Genomic DNA, 21,882 nt, shown 5'->3' with positions numbered 1-21,882 from the left:
AGGTCGCCTCCAAATGTTCTCCTCCCTAATACGTCTTGGATAATTTCGAGGAGGTCGCCAATACAGGCTGGTCAACCCTCACTATTTCCTACTCCCTCCCAAACGACCCACTATCCTTAAAGGCCATATTTTTCAGAAAAATTGTGAAAAACTCAAGAATACTTACGAAAGTCAACTGGAATGGGTGCCCTAACGCTGGAAAGCTCAATACCAATGCCTTAAAGTTGTCGGAGATCGAAGAAAGACTCAAACTTGTCGAAAATCGCCAAGGAATTTGAGAACAATAGGGACTTTGAGTTTACAAAAGTGAAAACGTTCGAATAGCTCTAAGTCCTCCTTTTATAGGAGACCTCAGACGATCCCCACCGTTGAATTCTAACAATGTCAATCTGGGCCGTTCATCTTCTCACAAATCTGGACCATTGAAATGAAACACCAGATTTGATCAACTCCCAAGATCCGGCTGTGTCCCCTCACGCACGCATAAAACGCTTCACCTCGAACAACAACAACCATCAATAATAAGTAGCCGCATCAGCCCTTTTTCTGGGAACAGGCATCACATCCAAATATTGCCTTGTAAATACGCGACAGTTGTCGCATCTATTAACGTCATAATAAGACGCTTCAAATCAGGGACAAGCTGTCCCAATTCTCCTCGGATGAAGCACTTCTCTGCTTTTCAGAGCTTCAACACACCTGAAGTTCTTCGCCTCGGACGCTGCATTTCCAAGTATACAAAGCTTAAGTCATCTCCCAAAGCGTCATCCCCTGTAGGTCAACACACCAATTGCAAATACGCTTTTTCCTCAGCTTTTCAGAGCTTCAACGCACCTGAGGTCCTTTGCCTCAGACGCTGAGTTTCCAAGCTTTACAAAGCTTAAGCCATCTCCCAACCCGTCGTCCCCTGTGGGTCAACGCACCGGTTGCAGATACACTTCTTCCTCAGCTTTTTAGAGTTTCAACGCACCTGAGGTCCTTTGCCTCGAACGCTGTGTTTCCAAACTTTACAAAGTTTAAGCCATCTCCCAACGCGTTGTCCCCTGTGGGTCAATGCACCGATTGCAGATACGCTTCTTCCTCAGCTCTTTAGAGCTTCAACGCACCTAAGGTCCTTCGCCTTGGACGATATGTTTCCAAGCTTTTACAAAGCATCCATTCCCCAACACGTCGTCCCATGTGGGTCAACGCACCAGGGTACAGATGAGCCCCTAAGCCCTTCAGCATCATAGCTCATACGCCTCGGGCGAAAAGTAACTACCCTTCGCGATTTAACGAACTACCAACCAAGACGTTCCCACACCAGTGTCACTTCGATTTTAACAATACACCAGACATAACGCCTTCGACACATCTACTTGCTTCGCTCTTCAATGTTAACACTTCACCACATACTGCAAATCTCCTCTTATGGTCAACATAGCTGGATAAACAAGTCCACCCATGATATGAATATTCATGCCTGAATTTGGGGGACCACTGTTACGCCCCGCACCTAACCACTTCGGTAATACTATCCCTCCCCTACACGAAGTGTCACGTGTCCCAACAAAGTGATATCCCCCTCCGAAGTGATATCCCCTATGACCGAGGCCCAACTCCATACACACCGCAAGGCACACACTTCACAAATTAGATCTGATGAATAATCGAAGCGTCCCCCTATAATCGAGGCGTCTTGCTAACCGAGGTGATCCCTTAACAAATACCACCGCCGCCAATTTTAGAAGCATATCTATGTCAAAATCCTCTAGGGATGTGACATCTCCATGGGTCTAGTTGATGTGACATCAACTTAATGTCAACTCAAACTCAGGAGAATTAATAATTTGTCCACTCTAGATGCGGCTGATTGACGCCTACGAGCAGGCGTCTCACATACATACACGTGTCCTATATCCAACGGTGCTCCTCGTCTATAAATACTCAAGGTTTGGTAAGAGGAAAAGGTAATGAAACTTACACTATACTAAGCTCTCCACATTCAAACATTATATATTCTCCTCCCAACTCTCTTGCACAATTTCGGCACCGTTCCGATAACTGACTACTGACTTGATCGTCAGAGTGTATGCGGCTGCCACCACCCCCGTTGGTTCCGCCTGTGTGCTTCTGATCGTGCGTTGTTTGTGCAGGGAGAAACACATGGAGTGACTCTCGGTTGGCCACTTGGAGGTCCAATTCACGAGGTCAACACAATTGATTTCACATATTTTATCGTCTAAAGTGATATTAAATATTCGTGAAAGTTGAAACTAAGATATTAGATAACATTGATCTCACTGGCATACCCAACTTTTGGCATGAACATAGGCTAATACAAAAAATAAATAAATAAATAAATAAAAATAAATAAATAAAATTAGTAAAATGTTTTAAAGGGGATTTGGGACGGACGGATGGACTGTAGCACTAACTTGTCCGTCCTTAAATCCTCCCCTGATTGATCTATTATTGTCTCTAATCAGCCTTGTATTTTACTCTTACAAAAATTCATTTTCCTCATTATTTGTTTATTTCAAAATTTGCAGATGAGAAAATCGAAAAATCCACCTGGACAGATGACTGGACAAGAAACTAAAAAAAAATCCCTGAGAGGCATAAATAAATAAGAAAAAGAAAATAAATAAGTGGCGTGCATCACTTGATATCTCAGTCGTCATCGAAAGATCTTCCTTCAATTCGTTCTTCAACACAGGCTCTCATGTCCCAAGTACCCAATAATAATATTAATTAATCATTTCAGTATCAATCATTAACAATACAAAATCTAGCACAAATTTGAATTACTTACATCATCACTACAGTAGTTGATTTGCAGGTGGGCTTAAAGAATGCCAATGGCGGCAGTCGCATCATCATCACTTATTGGATTAAAGAATTTCTCTAGGCAAAATAAACTGCATTATGGTGGCTTCAAGTCCACCATCGCTTCCTCCAAATCAGAGCTGTTCTGTGGTTCCATTGATTTCCATCTCAAAGAAATCACCCGCAGATGCAATGGTAGCCGCAGATTGCCTGTTAGTCGAGTCGTCTCTCCCAAAGCTGTTTCTGATTCCAGTTCTTCACAGACTTGCCTCGATCCTGATGCCAGCACTGTACTCTCTCACTCCCTTCCCCCGTGTTTGTGAGATTTAATACTATATAGTGTTATCTATTGAATTCCTTTATTGTTTTGAGGAGTATTATTAAATGTTTTGAGTTGATATTCTTGAAATGCATGTGCTGTTTTTCTGATTCGTTTTATATCTTAATGAATTAGTAAATGACCAACTAAAGTCCTTTAAAGGTTCTGCTTAATTAATTGTTAAAGTTTGCAGCAGATCTAGGATATATAAATAGGGGGCCACAGATATATTATTATATTTTTCTTTGCAACAAAATTGAGAGCTGTAATCATTTTTATGTAGTGTCAAAGTTAACAGTTTTTATAAGGAGAAGGTAATAAAAATTTAAAAACTCAGGTAGGCGTCTGCTCCCTAATGATCCGCCTTTGATGCCTATTTACTCTCATTTATATTTATATGTGTTTAATGAAGTAAAATTATATGAACGGCCAGATTCGATTTATACCGGAAGTTATCATGGGAATCCTCGTCAGATTGTGGATTATGGTTATGAATTTTCTGTTCAATATTTGTAAGATGGCATCACTACAAGAATTCCCTAAAGTAGAAATTTTACGGTAGTACCTATGATTATGTAAAATGTGAGTTAAACGCTACAAACAATCAAGACATCTCCTACGTAACAAGAATCGTTCAATATGCAGTTGATACATGTGGTATTTTGTAATTTAGGCTATGCATTCTTCATAAACTGTGTTAATCCTAATCTAAACAGTTTCCTAAAATATCCAGACTGCAGCTCTGTTTCTTGTGATTTTAGAGAACATGAACTCTCCAACTGAGACGCCTTTATTTCCCCCCCTACTTTCTGAAGTTGTACATACTCTTCCTATTGTGGAAGATATGTAAGAATGATCACATTGCTTCATTCCCTGCTTGCTTAATCATTAAATGAGTGCATTATCAAAAAATGATCACATTGCTTCGTTCCCTGCTTGCTTAATCATTAAATGAGTGCGTTATCAAAAATATAAATACTGGCATGTGCTTCTACTATTTTCTATGAGCAGGTCTTACATTTCTTTTACCTTCAATGTAACTGATTATGTTGATGTTGTTCGTTCAGAGTGTTCTGGGCATCATTCTTGGAGGTGGAGCTGGGACTCGGCTTTATCCTCTCACCAAGAAAAGAGCAAAACCAGCTGTCCCTTTGGGTGCAAATTATAGGTTGATCGACATTCCTGTTAGCAATTGCTTGAATAGCAACATTTCAAAGATCTACGTCCTCACTCAGTTTAATTCTGCATCTCTGAATCGTCACCTATCAAGGGCCTATGCAAGTAACATGGGTGGGTATAAGAATGAAGGGTTTGTTGAAGTTTTAGCTGCCCAGCAAAGCCCAGAAAACCCTAACTGGTTTCAGGTAAGTGGATGAGTTCCAGGTTATAGTGTCAAGGTGTTCAAGATAGACCCATTACTGAATTGTCAAGATTATAGTTAAATTTTAGTTGTTCCATTCTTCAGCGATATTCACTTAGCTAGGAGTTTTTGTATCTATTGTTTGTGGAGTGCATTGGCATATAAATCTAGAACATTTTCACTTTTGAAACATGACCTTCCAAGATGTAAAAATTCATCTACTTGATTCTTTTACTCTGGGACATATTAGGGCACGGCTGATGCAGTAAGGCAGTATCTATGGCTTTTTGAAGAACAAGATGTTCTTGAATATCTCATTCTTGCTGGGGATCATTTGTACCGCATGGATTATGAGAAATTCGTCCAAGCTCACAGAGAAACCGATGCTGATATAACAGTTGCTGCACTACCAATGGATGAAAAACGTGCAACTGCATTTGGTCTAATGAAGATTGATGAGGAAGGAAGGATTATTGAATTCGCTGAGAAGCCAAAAGGAGAACAATTGAAGGCAATGAAGGTAAAACTGCAAACACAAGATATTTCAGTGCTTTATTTGCTTTTGTAACTGGGATTGAGTGATTTAAGTGGAAACCAGACCAGCAATTTTTACTTTCTGTATTGTCTTAACTTTTTGATTGTCGAGGATCCAGTCTAATAATTTCTCTTTCATTTTCATTTGTGCTTCATTTTCATTTTAGGTTGATACCACCATTTTAGGTCTTGATGATGAGAGAGCAAAGGAAATGCCATTTATTGCCAGTATGGGCATATATGTTTTCAGTAAGGATGCGATGTTGAGTTTGCTAAGCGATACATTCCCTGGAGCCAATGATTTCGGAAGTGAAGTTATTCCAGGTGCTACTTCAACTGGAATGAGGGTAAGTCATATTAAAGATATCACTGTTTTGTTGGAGTCATATCCCTATTTGTACAAGGTTCAGCCCTATTTCTATTATGGTTACTGCAAGATTTGGCAACCATGTTTATGAATCATTGTTGCTTTTTCTTGTTGTGTTTTTGGTGTTTATCAGGTTCAAGCCTATTTGTATGATGGCTACTGGGAAGACATTGGTACTATCGAGGCTTTCTACAATGCCAATTTAGGGATCACTAAGAAGCCAATACCAGACTTCAGGTTAGTTTTCTTGATCTCTTATCAGAAGGGAGAAAATTTATGAAGTTTCTTTTCATTTTTTACATTTTGCATGTGATTATCCTGTGTGCTGTAGTTTCTATGACCGTTCCTCTCCAATCTATACACAATCTCGGTACCTGCCACCTTCGAAAATGCTTGATGCCGATGTTACTGACAGTGTTATTGGTGAGGGTTGTGTCATTAAGGTAAGATCAATTTGTTCAAAATGGACATATGTAGAGGAAGTAGCCAATCAAACTATTTGATGAAAATAGAGAAATTTGAGCTACTTCAATCCACCCATTCTTAAAATATGCAGAACTGTAAGATTCACCATTCTGTAATTGGTCTGCGATCCTGCATCTCAGAGGGTGCAATAATAGAAGACACTCTATTAATGGGAGCTGACTATTATGAGGTAATTATTTCCTGATAATCGGGTCTTTTTCTTGGCATCTCTAATGTGTGAGGACATGTTATATATGCTTGCTCGTGTGGAATCAACAGTTTACGGGATTGTTTTAACGTTGTAGTACTAAGGCTGTTAATTCCTCCTGCACCAGACTGATGCAGACAGAAGTCTCTTGGCTGCAAAAGGTGGCGTTCCAATTGGTATTGGGAAGAATTCTCACATCAAGAGAGCAATTATTGACAAGAATGCTCGAATTGGTGAGAATGTGAAGGTAGATCTTATCCTGCCGGAAAGAATTTTTGCCTGAATCTCTCTTTCCGTGCTTCTTTTAATCTTTGTTACGTAGCTTTAAGAAACCGCAGGCTACTCAGTACTTATAATTACTATTCTTACAGATCATTAACATCGACGACGTGCAAGAGGCTGCAAGAGAGACAGATGGTTACTTCATCAAGAGTGGTATTGTTACTGTGATTAAGGATGCTTTAATTCCCAGCGGATCAGTTATTTGAAAGTCGCCTTTATAATTCTTCAACAGAAGCTGTTTCTTGTTCCTGATCCTATAAGATCTAGCTTAGACTAGGATCGGGGAAGGTGCAATGTAAAGTTTGATCAAATTCCAAAACCACATAATAAATATAATTCTAAATCATTGAGATGCTTTCAATTACTTAATTTGATCAATGAATATTCGATTCTTTCTTCAGTGTGGAATCAATTCTTCCATTTTCTAAATAAAAACATACTTGTTAATTTCTATTTCAGTATACAAAATAGTGAATCAAAATTTGCTGTTTATAATACATACGCATAATCAAAATAGAAGTTGTTAAAAATGTTCTTCACTAATGCAAGTTAATGGAGACTCTGTCTAGATTATGTGGTAGAGGAAAAATAGATATTGGAAGACTTTCAATCTTCATAACATTTGATGTCTTTGTCTCACCAGTTTTTATAAATTATTTATACACACTCAAGTCTTTTTTGCATGTTTAAAGAAATTTCACAAATACTATTCACTTATTCGCAACTCATCTCTAAATAGAGATTTTAAATCGCTTATGAACACATTCTGTACATGTTCTCAAGTTCAAATTGGTTTCAAATATTCTCTATAAATTCCTATATGTTGGAAGAAAACGGGTTATCCATGTGGTTGAGCTGACTCAATTTGCATGGGACGATTTTAGGGAAGAGTTAAATTTAAAATTTAGCCTCCAACCACCCTTAACCTCTATACAACTTCCACTATAATAGAAACCTTCAAAATACATTCAAAATTCTTGTCTAAAGAAATAGGGTGAAAAACACGCAAGAGTTGTGACTTGATTTGGAAGATTTACATCTCTAAATTGGTATTTGGGTTGTAACTATCAAATTCCTTCCTTTGTGATTGAGTGAACAAGGAGTGAGTGCAAGGCAACGTGGAAAGCAAGCAACTAAAAACAAGTATTTCATCTTCGTTTTTAGGATTTCAAGTAAGATCAACCACTTCAAATTCAATTATAAGCATGCAATTACGTTTTAAGCTATCTATAGTTTTTCTTAATATAATGACAAATTCACATCTAAATCTAGAGATGGCAATTGAGTCGAGCCGAGCTGAGCCACACGAGCTCGGCTCATGCTCGTCACTTGCTGAGCCACGAGCTCCATTTTTTTCCTCAAAATTTTCAAATTTTTCTTCACATTTTTTACAAGAACTTTTGGCTCATGGGCCGAGCCGTGCTCGGCTCGTTGGATTTGACCCTTGCTCGGCTCGTGTTTGGGCTCGTCATTTGACGAGCTCAAGATGCCCATGAGCCAGGCTTCAACAAGCCGAGCAGCTAAGCCGACGAACCCCTCGGCCCGCTTGACATCTCTATCTAAATCCGCATATAAAATATAAATTGTGTTGACTTAGCATGTCTAATAGAGTTTTTGAACCTAGATGGACTCTTGAAAATATCTATTTTCCTCGACTACATCATCTTGACGGAATCCATGTTAACTTGTTTTTAATATGAATTTTTTAAACACATTATATTTTTCTTAACATGACCCAATTTTTTAAGCTATCCACGGCTCTGTTGGATTTGCTCTTACGGGAGATTGATTGGTACGATGAATTGAATTTTTTATGTTTATCTAATGTAAGGAAATTTTAGTCTTTACATAAAAAGTTTGATCTTTTTAACTATCAATTTCATGAGAATCATTCAAAAGGATCAATTTACATCAAAATTTGAAGGTTGCGACCATATGTATCAAATTTCCTTTGTTTATGTGTTTTTAATTGTGCACCCATGTTTACGTGTGACGTGGAGAAGTTGGCTAACGATTCGAGTTATGCTAGACGGATAGGGCCAGGTTGGCCTTGTCCATCCAGGGCGCCCCCTATCCCGTCTAATGGAGGGCTCCAATTAGGCACTTTGTTTGAACATGGCTTACGTGATCCTGTCCAAATATCTTTATCCTAACAATTCTCTCACTTTAGTCATATGATTTGTTCTTTACTATATCTTAATTTATTTCAACATAAAAGAGAAAGCATAAGTTGTTGAGTCATGTTTTATTTACAAAATTTTTTAAATATCTTCAAGAGACTTTTTATAATTTTATGTAAAATAGAGAATATCTTTAAATTGAAGGAGTAAAAAATTATGAGGAAATTACACAAAAGCTAGTATTAAAATCCTTAATTCTAAAATCGAGGGGGAACTTTCACTTTTCAAAAATCAGATTTTTTATTTCAATACTAGTCTGCGTCTCGTGCGTTGCACGAATTTTGTATTTATTTTGGTAGAATTTATAGATTGTACAAAAAGTATTTGAAAATAAGAAATGTTTGTTTGATTCTCATCTTTTGGTCGACTGTATATTTTATGTCACGATAATTTATTTTTATTCTTATAAATAAGTATAATGAATGTTGTGATTGTATATATGTCAATGATAATTTATTTTTAATTATTTTTTGTATTTTTTGTTTAGTGTAGATGAAGATATTTTTTTTATCTGATATTGCAAATAAGTTGTAAATTGAATTTCGTAAAATGCTTTTCTTTAGCAATTTTGATTCGAGAGGCTATACTTGTAGTTCAAAAATAACACATGCAGTTGTAAATTGAAAGAGAATATCCATATACAAAAACATTTAAATAACAAACTCAGATTCACACGTAAAATAACTTGAAGTGGCACTTACTGGATGACCAGCTCCCTTGTTGGTGTAAGAATTAGAACCCTAATAGCAAGCCTATTTTTCGGACAATACAACAGTCACTCCAAAGTTGGTAGGGCAAAAGAATTTGAAAAAAAAATTTAAATAGATTTTATTCGAAAGAGAAAAGAATTAAAAAGAAATTTAAATAAATTGATAAAAAAATCAATTATTTATAAAGTAAATTTTTCAATTTTAATTAAATAATATTTATATATTCTTCACTTAATTTTCATAACTTTATTTTATTTTTTACCTTTAAATAATTTTAAACGAATTTTTTTACTTATATAAGTAATTTTTACATATATTAGAAATATTTTTTGTTAATATGTTTATTTTTAATTTTTTTTTTACCAAAAGTGATATATATATATATATATATTTCTTTTTTTTTTTTACTTATAAAAGTAGTCAGCATGGACTAAGGCCTCCCTATGAAAAGTTGCGTGTTACATAGATTCGCATTACCTCTCTTACACTATATATATATAATATAATAATATAAGCAAATGAGTTGATTTGAAAAGGCGTGGCCATAGAGTATGAAAATGGATAACAAAAAACTACAAAAAAAAAAAAAAAAATTAAATAATCCTCCCCTAGACCACACTATATATAATTATTTTTAATTCTTTTCTCTTCAATTTTTTTAACTTACAAATAACTTTTTCATTAAAACTGAAAAATTAAGTTTTATTTGGAAGAGAAAAGAATTAAAAAGAAAAAATAATTGATTTTTTTAAGAAAAAACGCATTTGTTAACACATACGTTTAATCTCCGTTTAACTATTTTCGATATTTATTTAGATCATTCGATGTCTCTACGATATATTTCTCAAAATGAGTTTCGAGAGAATGTAAAACATTTATCAATTCGACTATCGTACAATCGTCAATGAATTTTTAAAGTTAGCTTATTATTGAAAATTTCGAAATAGTAATAAAATAATTAATTTTTTAAGAAAAACGACTTATGCGTATTATTAACACATACGTTTAATGTCCGTTTGACTATTTTTGATATCTACTTAGATCATTCGATGTCTCTACGATATAGTTCTCAAAATAAGTTTCGAGAGAATGTAAAACATTTATTGATTCAACTATCGTACAATCGTAAATAAATTTTTAAAATTAGCTTGTTATCGAAAATTTCGAAACATAGCTTGAAAATGTCTACTTTGACGTCCCATAACATTTGATAGGATTGACCGTTTCACGCACCGTTAACGACGTACAATACTATGTCGCGAGTACTTCAAAACGATATTAAGAATGTAATATTTCGACTTCATTTGATATTTCGTAATGAGCGTGAAAATGAACACAAAAACATATATAAAAAAATTCAATTTTTCTCATGGTCTCTGTGCACGGAGACCTCATGTATTCCTTTTTTTTTTTTTCTTATTTTTATTCTTTTTTAAATAAAAGCCAATACTTCTTTTTACTATATAAACTAACTACAATGATATATATACTTAAAACTTTGAGTTAATATTTAATCTATAGTAATATTTAGATAAATTTAATTTAAAAAATTCAATATTACTAAAAATATTACTATAAAATTAAATATTGTCTGAAATTATTTTCGTTTTTTCTTAAAAAATTAATTTTTTTATTACTATTTATTATTTTTTCCCAACATTTTTCTCAATACATCATTTTGCTCAAAAAAAAATATGCGGTAAGATGTAAATTTTTTTTCAATTATTTAAAATTTTATTTTTTTCCAAGTGGGAAGCAAAAATGACTTTTTCCTCCGTGCATGGAGAAAATTTTTTTCGTTATACCACATAATTTTTTTTTGAGCAAAATGATGTATTGAGAAAATTGTTGTAAAAAAAGAATAAATAGTAATAAAATAATTGATTTTTTTAAGAAAAAACGACGTATACGCATTTTTAACACATATGTTTAATCTCCGTTTAACTATTTTCGACATTTATTTAGATCATTCGATATCTCTACGATATAGTTTTCAAAATGAGTTTCGAAAGAATGTAAAACATTTATCGATTCGACTATCGTACAATCGTCGACGAATTTTTAAAGTTGGCTTGTTATCGAAAATTTCGAAATAGTAATAAAATAATTGATTTTTTAAAGAAAAACGACTTATGCGTATTTTTTAACACATACGTTTAATCTCCGTTTAATTATTTTCGATATCTATTTAGATCATTCGATATCTCTACGATATAGTTCTCAAAATGAGTTTCCAGATAATGTAAAACATTTATCGATTTGACCATCGTACAATTTTCGATGAATTTTTAAAGTTAATTTGTTATCGAAAATTTCGAAATATAGTTTGAAAATGCTTACTTTGACGTCCCATAACATTTGCTATGATTGACCGTTTCACGCACCGTCAACGACATGCAATACTATGCCGCGAGTATTTCAAAACGATATTAAGGATGTAATATTTCGATTTCGTTTGATATCTCGTAATGAGTTTGAAAATGAACATAAAAACATAAATTAAAAAAAATTCCTCTAAATTTTGTCTCCATGCACGGAGACAGGAGACACCTGCCTCCGTGCACGGAGGCCCCAACAATATTTCTTTTTTCTTTTCCCCTCTGTGCACAGACACGCTTGCTCCGTGCACGGAGAGATTACCTTTTTTTTTGTCTAGTTTTAGTTATAATTTTTTTTTTCAATTTAATAATTCTCTTTAATTCTTTTCTCTTCAAATTTTTACTTACAAGTAATATGTTGTAAAAAAAATTTCTGTAGCATATTATCTCTATCTTTTTTCTTTTAATATAAAAGTAATATTTTTTTTATATCCCTACTATATATATATCTATATCGGAGTGGGGAGGAATTGAAATTGCGTGTTGTAGTAAAATTGGAGGTAATCTACAATAAAATAAAATATATATCAAGCAAACGGCATCATTTTTTAGCCCGAAATTGAAAAAAAAACGGCTACAGTGAAGATGGATCAAGACACTGTTGCTATTTACAGTGCCCTCACATTCCCTTTTTTTATATAGTAGGCAAAAAAAATTTTAAATAATTTTTTTACTAAATATATATACTCCAATACACACAAACCCTAATTAATTCTCACTCACTCACTCTCTCTACATTTCTCCCACAACTCTTCTCTCTCTCTCTCTCTCTCTCTCTCTACATTTTCTCCCACAACAACCATCAAAAATTGTGTAATGGTGGTGATGGTATTTGTATAGTGGCAATAGCTGGCGGTGTCAAATTTGGTAGTTGTGGTGAAGGTGGTGGATCTGACGGTGAGGTGCGGCGGTGGGTTGTCGAGCAACATGGTGTTTGTGTGGTGGTGTTGATAATGGCGAAGAAAATCTACGACTTGAGTGAGCGAAGTGGTGTTTCGTGTGGTGGTAGTGATGATGTTTGTGTGGTGGCAATGGCAGGCAGTGTCGGATCTAGTGGTTGTTGTGGTTGATGGTGCATCTGGCAGTGAGGTGTGGTGGTGGGTTGCAGTGCGAAGTGGTGTTTTGTGGGGGGAGGGGGGTGGTGATGGTGTGTTCATTGTGCAAAGACAAATCTGGCGATTGTGGTAATGGTGGTAGATCTGACGATGTTGTGGAATAGTGGCACAGGTGGTTAATGGCAGGTGTGGTGTGGTAGTTGTGGTGGTTTTGGTTGTTAAGAGTGTAGTGGTGGCAACTTCCATGTTTTGAAGGTGACGGTGGCGATGATGGTAGATGACTGTGGTCGTGGAGTGGGTGCAGTGGTGACAATGAGCTGTTGGTGGCGATGGTCTGTCAGGTGGATGTGTTGATTTTGTTTGAAATAGTGGTATTGCTACCGAGTGATGGTTGTAGTTCTAGTGGTGGCGGTGGTGCTGTTGGAGGCAATTGCTGTTTAGTGGTGGTCACAAATTAATTGATTGATTATGACCATTAAGTTGGTTAATTTGTGAACAATAAATAATCTATTACCAATAAAATTGATAAATTGTGACAAAAAGATAATGCGTGATCAAAAAAATTAATAATTTGTAACATATAATATTTGTAATCTGTGACCTATAAATAAATTGTGACGTATAAATTTTAGATCAATGACCAATGAACAAATTGTGACCTACAAAATTTTTGAATTGTGATCGTAAAATAATTTAAGACATTGAAAAATTTTGATTTGTGATCGAAAAATAATAGATGACTAATTAAATTATAAATTTGTGATTAAATTGTATAGATCTGTGATCTTAATATATTCAATTAATAAACTATATAATTAATTAATTAATTATAATTATAATAAGATTTTAATGAATATTTGGTTTTTGAAATTTGAAAATTTCGCTCTTATCTTGTTTTTGAAATTTGAAAATTTTATTCTTACTTTTAAAATTGGCAATCGTTACCCTCTTATTTATGAAATTTTCCAAAAATTATACACTATAATAATGTGCTTTATTTTGGCTCTTAATTTTGAGTTTTTGAAAAAACTATTTATTGATTTATTCATATATTTTATTTAACATTATTTTTTTTTGTGTCAATGATGAATCAATTTAATTATGATTTGAATAATTTAAGGAGTGTAACATCGAAGTTAACAACTTATTGAACACAATTATTTTAAAGTAGAAATAGAGAATGAAAACCCACTTTTTATTTTAAAAAGTTGACTCTCTAAAATATATAAAACATTGCACTTAGAGAGTTTAATGTAAATGCTCTTAATACTAAGAAAGTTATATCAAATATTCAAATTCACATGATAAATTACACTAAAAGTAGGGACGGATCCAGGATTAGATCTAGGGGTGTCAACGAGTCGAACCGAGCCGGCTCGCGAGCCCAATATGACATACACATGTAGGTAGTTATTTGATGTATAAATCAAATAATTATTTGTCATGTGTATGCCACGTAGAACGACTATCGCAGTGAGCAATTAATGAAAAAGTGTTAAATCTACTCTTTATAAACTATGAAGATGGTATTTCTTTGATATTTGATTCTATTTATTCGTTTTGATCTTTGTAATCTATATGTATATTTAGCAGCATTATATTTTGCTGATAATTTGACTCTTAAAAAGAAATTATTTTTTATTAAACACGTTGCATTGGATAAACTTCATGGTCATGTTGCACGATTGTTGCACATAATTAAAAGGAGTATAATCTAATTCTTAAAAAAATTAACATCTTTTGTACTCATCGCATGGAAAACAATAATATTTCTACAGTATATGCGACAATTAGTTAATGAATATAATTGTAATGTTCAGTATTAACGGTTTGTGATACAATCTACCGAATAGTTAATGGATGATCGCTTAGATAAAATAGGGAAAGCAAAATCGGAAATATGGAAACATAAAAATCGATTTCGTCGATATCTTCCTCATGTTCCAGAAAATATTATTGATAGAGTTCAAATTTATTATTATTATTTTTTTTTTTTTGGGTTACACGAGGATTTTCAACTACATTACGATTTTATGATATGTATAAAAATAAGATAACTACATTTCATCAAATGGAAAAGTGAACTTGTTCTGAATGATAATGTTTGGACTGTTGTACTTTATGTGATTTACGTCAGGATGGAAAACAAATTCAAATATATTTTTCATCGTGTTCAATGATTTTAGTTGCATTGTTAGATTCACGTCTCAAGTTATGTGAAGCGAGATATTGCTTAGCATAACTTCAAAACAATTTAATCATTATCTTGGAAACAAATATGTTCTTGATATGAGATAGAATTATAGAATTATGTAATTCGTTTTTCGATTTGAAATATTGGAGCTCCTATATGTGATGAGTTGGAATGCACGACTATATTAGCATTAGCTATTGTCCAATATGGACCGTGACATATGTGTAGCACCGATGATTTCATTAGCACTCCAAGAATTGAGGTCTTTAATGAAAAATCATAGTTTGGACCAAAATTTAATAAGTAACAATATTACAAACAAAATAGAGACACATATTTGTGTACGTCAATGACTTTAAAAAGGTGAACTACTATCAGCTTTTATGCATTGCAATTACAAACTAAGAAAGTTGCAAGGTGAGTGCGTTCATTTCTCTAATATGTAAAATTACATTGTATTTATTTCATTTTGAAAATTTTGTACACAAACTATCAATTCGTATACAATTTTAATTTCGAATAAATATCATGTAGTGGGTTCAAAGCTTAGACAAAGGTGAATGACTTTTACAAATGCATATTCATTTTGTCAAACATATTGACAAAAAAAGGTTTTTTTGAATATCACCACTTACAGACTTTCGATTTCATTGCATTCAAAGAAAAAAAAACGCAAATATCAATTGAATTTAGAACGAATTAGCACGTGATGGATCGAGCTGAATAGTATCAAATTGCCTTTATTTGATTTCCACTATTTTCAAAATACATTTTCATTTCTCTTATTTTCAATCACATTTTCTTCAATAATATAATATTATATACAAATTCAGAATTTTTCTTATTTTTTAACCACACATTTACTAGCAAAATACTATTCCAAAATGCATTTTGAACAAAAAAATGACTCAAACATAAGCATCAAAGTACATCACATCAAAGAATCCAAAATGTCATGATTTTAATTATTTATGTTTTTTGAAAATAGGCAGAAGAATTAGTTTCAAACTGTAAATAAAATTTGATCTAGTTACTTTCATGTAGGTCTATGCACAATTTGATTTAGGTCGGTTTCGATGCCAATTTGAAACCAAAATTAAATTAATCAATTTCAATCAATTTCAATCCAAATTAATTCACTCTATCTCTTAAATCAAATCGAACCGGTTTTGTTCGGTTTGAATAGTTAGTTTGGACTTTTAGTACTTTATTCTTGTCTATACACAATTTAATAAAATCCTAATATTTTTCCAACAATTAGTATCAGTGTCTTGGTTTTGATATTATTTTGTGTATCAAAAATTAAATAATTTGGATTATGCAAGTATTAGTAAAGGGAGGATTTAGGATTATGTGATTTACATCCTGCTTGTCATCAATTTTCTCCCATTTTCTCCCATTATTTTTTCTACTCATTTTCAACCACACATTATTCATTAAAATAATATTACACGTAAATAAAAAATGTTTTCTTTTTTTTAACCACACATTTCATCATCAATCACTATTTCATAATATATTCTTCCCAAATAATGGGTGACAAACACACCTTTATTTTGTTATCAGATGAATGATGTTTTACTGAACAACTTTGAGGTCTTAAAATTTTGTTGTAATATCATATATTGTTGAGTCGAGTCAAGTAACAAAGGAGGTACTCCATGTTTTCGAAGTACCCAATCTGCGGATTTTAATCGAAGGATTTTCTCTGCAATTACAATACAATAGACCACACTTCCCCATCTTCAACTATTGAAGGACCTTCACTACAAACTAGTAAAAATTAACAGAAAAGGACAGGGACTCCCGGTGACGACATGGCAGCATCTGCTACTGTCGCAACTTCCATGCAGCAGCGATGCCTTCGAGCACTGCCACTTCACGCAAATCGCAACGATAGATCTCGGTGCCATCTGTTGGATATTGGTTAAATAAATCGAGAATTGAAAATCAATTAAAGTGACTTCGTATCGACTTCGGCCAAATACTCGAAAGCTCGACTCAATCCGTTTAGGCAAAATTGTTTGCCACTTCGCCGTTTCGGGGCTCACAAACGGGGATCGACCTGACCGGTCAGGTCGCGGGGGTCGAGGGGGCATCGGCCCCGAAAGAGAATTTTGATTTCTCTGCATGTATTGAAGGGTATATTTGGCATTTCGAAAATCAATATCGGATGAATGAGAAATTACGAAAAAGGACGAAAATCAGTGAATAGACACCTTTTCATAAATGTGCATTGTTTGGAAAGGGTGCATGGTTTGGCCTCAACCATTTCGTCCACACCCTTTCATGGTCTATAAATAGGATCCTTTGGGTGTCCTATTCCTCACAATTTTGATATGCAAAACATCTCTCATCCTCTCTTCTATCCAAAATCAAAATCATTTCATTTATTTTGATTTTCCTTCATTTCATCCTTGGAGTACATAAGCCTAAATTTGGTTCGTTGTACTTGTATTTTGGAGTGCTACAAACACAAGTGTAGCCGTTGTATCTTGGGAGTCGATTGCCGAAATCCGTAGGCACCTTTGCGGGGCAAATTCGACTTAAGGACAAAGAGTCCAACTCTTGCCTCGACTTTGTCCCTACTTTCTTCTTCTTCTTGTTTGTGTTTTCTTTGTCGTTACTCTGTCCAATTTTCGGCACGGATTTACAAACCATCATTATACTTATTTTGGCGTCACTATTCACAAAATTCCTCCAACACCATCGTCGATCCCTTGTGATGCGAAGCTCTCAACCGCTGCTACTACTGTGTGGGAGATGAGGCGACAGTGGTCCCGAGATGGCACACAGCTATGCCTGATGATAGAAGCAACTGTGGCAAAATGTCGACGAGATGGTGTCTTTGTTTTTCTTTGTAAGCTGGGAGACAAATCCATATTGGGTCATAATTTTGATTAGGCCTGGAATTGTGAAATGTGGACTATCATTATTAAAGTTGGGTTAAACCAATTTTTTTAGAGAAGAGATCACAAATCATGTTTTATCTATGCATAATTCAAAATTCAGGTTACACGTTTCATTAATGCAAAAATCAAGTTTTAACTAATTAATTAAAAATATTTATTAAATAATGATAATAATGTCACAACTATACGATTAATGGTTATTGATTCGGAATTATAGGTCATCGATTTATTTACTGGTCATATATCATCAAATTAATTGGTCACAAATTTTTTCGAGGTCACAAATCAAAATTTGATAGATCACAAATTCAAAAAAATATAGGTCACAGGTCACATATTTTCAAATTTGATGGTCACAAATCACTTTTTTAGTCATAAAACAATCAAATTTCAAGGTCACATATTAATAATCAGTCACAGGGAGGCCAAGCACTTGGTCACATACACCAAACACCCTAATCCATCACAATACTTGGTCGCAAACACTATCCCCGGTCACAACACCATCACCGCCACCGCCACCTCCACCGCCACTCCAAACCGCCAACAACACCACCACCACCAACATGAAAAACACCACCACCAAGTCACGCCGGTTGCAGTGTCATACTCACCAAACCACACCTTTTTTTTTCTCGCAGTGGCAATAGAGAGAATGAAAGAGGTGGGACGCACAACTTCTTCACAAATCACATGTAGCGCCTCCAACCCGCAGAAAATCGGCGCCTGCACTACGTCACTACACAACCGTTGTCATCCACAGATCCACCACGCCATAACACCACCAAAACACCGCCAACAAAAAAAAATCCACCAAAATGGACTCGAAAACAGCAAGTCATCCACCAAGGTCAGCAACACCACCCACACCGCCGTCCTCATCAACAATCCCAAAGCCCCCAACCAGTCCACAATCTCACAGATCTCGGCGATATTTGCTCCGTGCAACACTCTTGCTTGCGCTGTGAGCAGTGGTTCCTGTGCTGGCATCGTCACTCTTGCTCGCGATTATGAATGATGCTCGATGCTGTGCAGGGGAGGAATTTCATTTTCACCACAAGGCGCAACAGCTACCGTTTTCACCTCAGTAAGCTGGTGAACGATCATCACCGTGATTTTGTCGGTGATCTCCAGCAGTGGGCGGGAGCACCGAAGATGTGGGTTGAGTGGGGAGAAATGAGAGAAATTCTAGGGATTATATTAAAATTGGGATGAAATAGGGTTGAATTATATTAATATTATTAATATTAATAATTAAATCAATACCTAAATTTTGAATAAAAGCTTTCCTACATGATTTTTGCATTCTGATATTTAAATGCCTGAAATTTTCTAATTTTCCATTTATTTATTTAATTAATTGCAATGTGAGCTAAAATGTTTATCCAGACCATTGCAATGTGGGTAGATTTTCACAATGGACTAGATCATTCACTGGATGGCTGCAAATTGGATTTTGACACTTGGGCTAAAGATTTAAACTTTGAACTAGACACTTGCAAATTGGAATTAAAGAATTGTGCCAAATTGTGGCCCAATTAAGACTTTAATTGATTTGTAATTTTGTCTCTAGGTTTTGGCCATAGTTAATTTTATTATTGCTGTTATTTATTGCATCAATTAATTGTGGATGAATGTCATTAAGACCTCGTTTGGCTCCCATTAATCTCTATTCCATTACATTTTATTTTTCTATTTTCTATTTTTAACTACATAATCTTCCATAAATTAATATTACACGTAAATCAAAAAAATTTCCTTCTTTTTCAACCATTCATTTTTCAAAAAATACTATTCCACCCATTTTTATTTCCACAAAATAGGGGCCAAACGGGGGTTAAATAACATGCCATTTAGATCATATATACACCGCTCCAGCCTCCAGGTACTATACTGTCATGCATACTAGATAATATTTATTTTTCTTTTCTAAATTCGTTAGATAAGAAAAGGATAAATATTATGATTAACAATTAGGCCACTTTAATTGAATTAATTAGAAATTGTTAATTGGAAAACTCAAAAAGTACAAAAATATTAAGTGGGTGACGGAAAATTTTTTAAATAAACCCACGGCCTCCTCTATTAGCGCATTAGTAAGAATTCATGTATACCTTATGCTAATATTTTTATGTAATTGGTTTTCCTAAAGGAGGACTGCACTGTTTTGGTTATTTGATTGGGCCCAATTAGGTGATAAATTTTCAATACGAATTAATTGTGATTGCCCTATAGCTAATATAATTAATTTGAGATTGAAAATCATCAATAGAGGGATTAAACACTTAAATGAAAGATATCAATAGGACTTGCTAAAGAATATCCAAATGATATTATTGATGGCTAAAATTCAAACGATACTAAAATTAATATTACATGAGATGCTAGAATATATTAAATTTAGTAGGAGTGCCCTAGCCTAGCTGTAAATCACATTATCTTCTCCTATAGAGATGTATGTTTATGATTTTGAGGTTTTGGGTAATCATCATATTAAAGTAGTATCGGGTCTACTTGTACATCTTTCATGCATCAAATATGAAAGCATTTATCACATGTAAGCTCAATTTTAATATTATTATTTTATTTCAAAAAAAATGTCAAACCTTAAACTGCCATTTATCATAAGCAAGAACCAACTAGTAAGAGATAAATTACATTGATTGGAAATGTAACTTATTGATTGTTCTCACTGTTGAGAAGCATAAATTTGTACTGATTTAACCCTGTCCTAACAAACCGACTATGGAGTCTAAGGCTAAACAGAAGACTGCATATGAGAAGTAGGTTCAATCTAATGAGATGGCCCGCTGCTACATTATGGTCTCCATGTCAAATGTGTTACAATAGAAACATCAAAACATGGAGACTATAGCTTATATTATGGAAAGTCTTCAGAAAATATTTGGTCACCAAGGTTGTCAAGCTCGACGGGCTACCATTAGGTCCATTATGAACATGCGCATGAAACTAGGGACACTCGTGAAAGATCATATGCTCGCATTGATCGCTCAGTTTAACGTAGTTGAGGTTTTAGGGACTGAATCAAATCAAAGACGTAGGTTGAAATGGCTTTGGAGACTCTCACAGAGATGTTCTCACAGTTCTAGGTTAGTTATAACATGAACAAGCTTAATATGTCCCTAATTGAGCTAATGATTCTAAAGACTAAGAGTGGTGAAGCCCATGCTGTTTCTTCTGATCGACCATCATTTTCCAAGCCGAAAGGCAAAGGAAGTAATAAGAGAAAAAATTCGAACAAGAAGGGCCTATAGCAAAAAGCCAAAAAAGCAAGGACAAATGGAAAATCCAAGGGAAAATGCTTTCGTTGTAGACTGGAAGAGGAACTATCTGGATTACCTTGCTTACAAAAAGGTAGGTAGTGGCATGTTATCTTACATTGAATCCTATTTAGTGGTTAGTTTTATAGATATATGAATAGTAAACTCTGAATCCACTAATCATATTTGCAATTCTTTGTAGGAGCTTCAAGTAACCAAGGTGCTTAGCGATGAGAAGTTCACTCTTAGAGGCTACAGTGGAGAACTGGTGTCTGCTAGAGCTGTAGGATCTATTTTTCACATTTAGAAAATTGTTATTTTGTTCCAGATGCTAAACATAATTTTAATTCCGGAGCTTGTTTATTTGAGTATGGATATTCAATTATTTTTGCATGGTTGATGCTAGATATTAAATAAATCTTTGATTTGTCATGAACAATTGGTTAACAATTGTTATGTTTTAAATTATGTTGTTTGGTCTATAAATAATGTCAATGCTTCTAAATGCGAGATTGTCTCCCACTAATGAGGCTTTAGACTTGGTCATGTTGACCTTAATAGAATCAAAATTCTAGTAAAAGATGGCCCTTTAAGTCAATTAAAGGTGGAATCTTCATTAGTATGCGAATCATGTTTAGAAGACAAAATGACAAAGCTTTACCTCGAATGGACATAGGGCCAAAGAAGTCTTGAAATTAGTGCACTATGATGTATGTAGACCAATTAGGGTCCAAGCTAGAGGTGGGTATAAGTACTTCATCACTTTCACTAATGATTACTCAAGATACAGCCATGTATACTTGATGGCTTGCAAGTCTAAAGCCCTTGA

The 21,882-nt window shown here is 34.3% G+C and overlaps 1 protein-coding gene across 4 annotated transcripts; it reads left to right on the top strand.

Annotated features, from left to right (window-relative positions):
• Positions 1-2,648: 2,648 nt before the first annotated feature.
• Positions 2,649-6,707, top strand: LOC111368196 (glucose-1-phosphate adenylyltransferase small subunit, chloroplastic/amyloplastic-like). Of its 4 annotated transcripts, none has more exons than XM_022989452.1 (10): positions 2,649-2,713; positions 2,822-3,098; positions 4,195-4,491; positions 4,738-5,007; positions 5,189-5,368; positions 5,522-5,625; positions 5,720-5,831; positions 5,945-6,043; positions 6,189-6,308; positions 6,433-6,707. In XM_022989452.1, the coding sequence occupies exons 2-10, from the start codon at positions 2,835-2,837 to the stop codon at positions 6,547-6,549; spliced, it is 1,563 nt and encodes a 520-aa protein (XP_022845220.1). In that variant the 5' UTR covers positions 2,649-2,713; positions 2,822-2,834; the 3' UTR covers positions 6,550-6,707. The 4 variants fall into 4 exon arrangements, with proteins under 4 accessions (XP_022845220.1, XP_022845218.1, XP_022845221.1 ...); XM_022989450.1 differs by having other exon boundaries at positions 2,653-2,713; positions 2,808-3,098; XM_022989451.1 differs by having other exon boundaries at positions 2,693-2,713; positions 2,811-3,098.
• The last annotated feature ends 15,175 nt before the right edge of the window (positions 6,708-21,882 follow it).

This window comes from Olea europaea, chromosome 18 (genome assembly GCF_002742605.1).
Source record: "Olea europaea var. sylvestris chromosome 18, O_europaea_v1, whole genome shotgun sequence".
Classification (NCBI taxonomy): Eukaryota; Viridiplantae; Streptophyta; class Magnoliopsida; order Lamiales; family Oleaceae; genus Olea; species Olea europaea.
The sequence above is the reverse complement of the archived record's forward strand: the minus strand, read 5'-3'. Positions and strand labels throughout refer to the sequence as shown.

What these genes read in the sequence shown, in the direction of transcription:
- LOC111368196 (XM_022989452.1), top strand. Translation starts at nt 2,835, where the DNA reads ATGCCAATGGCGGCAGTCGCATCATCATCACTTATTGGATTAAAGAAT. An exon ending in AAAACCCTAACTGGTTTCAG is followed by an intron (nt 4,492 to 4,737) that starts GTAAGTGGATGA and finishes GGGACATATTAG; the next exon opens with GGCACGGCTGATGCAGTAAG. An exon ending in AAGCCAATACCAGACTTCAG is followed by an intron (nt 5,626 to 5,719) that starts GTTAGTTTTCTT and finishes TGTGTGCTGTAG; the next exon opens with TTTCTATGACCGTTCCTCTC.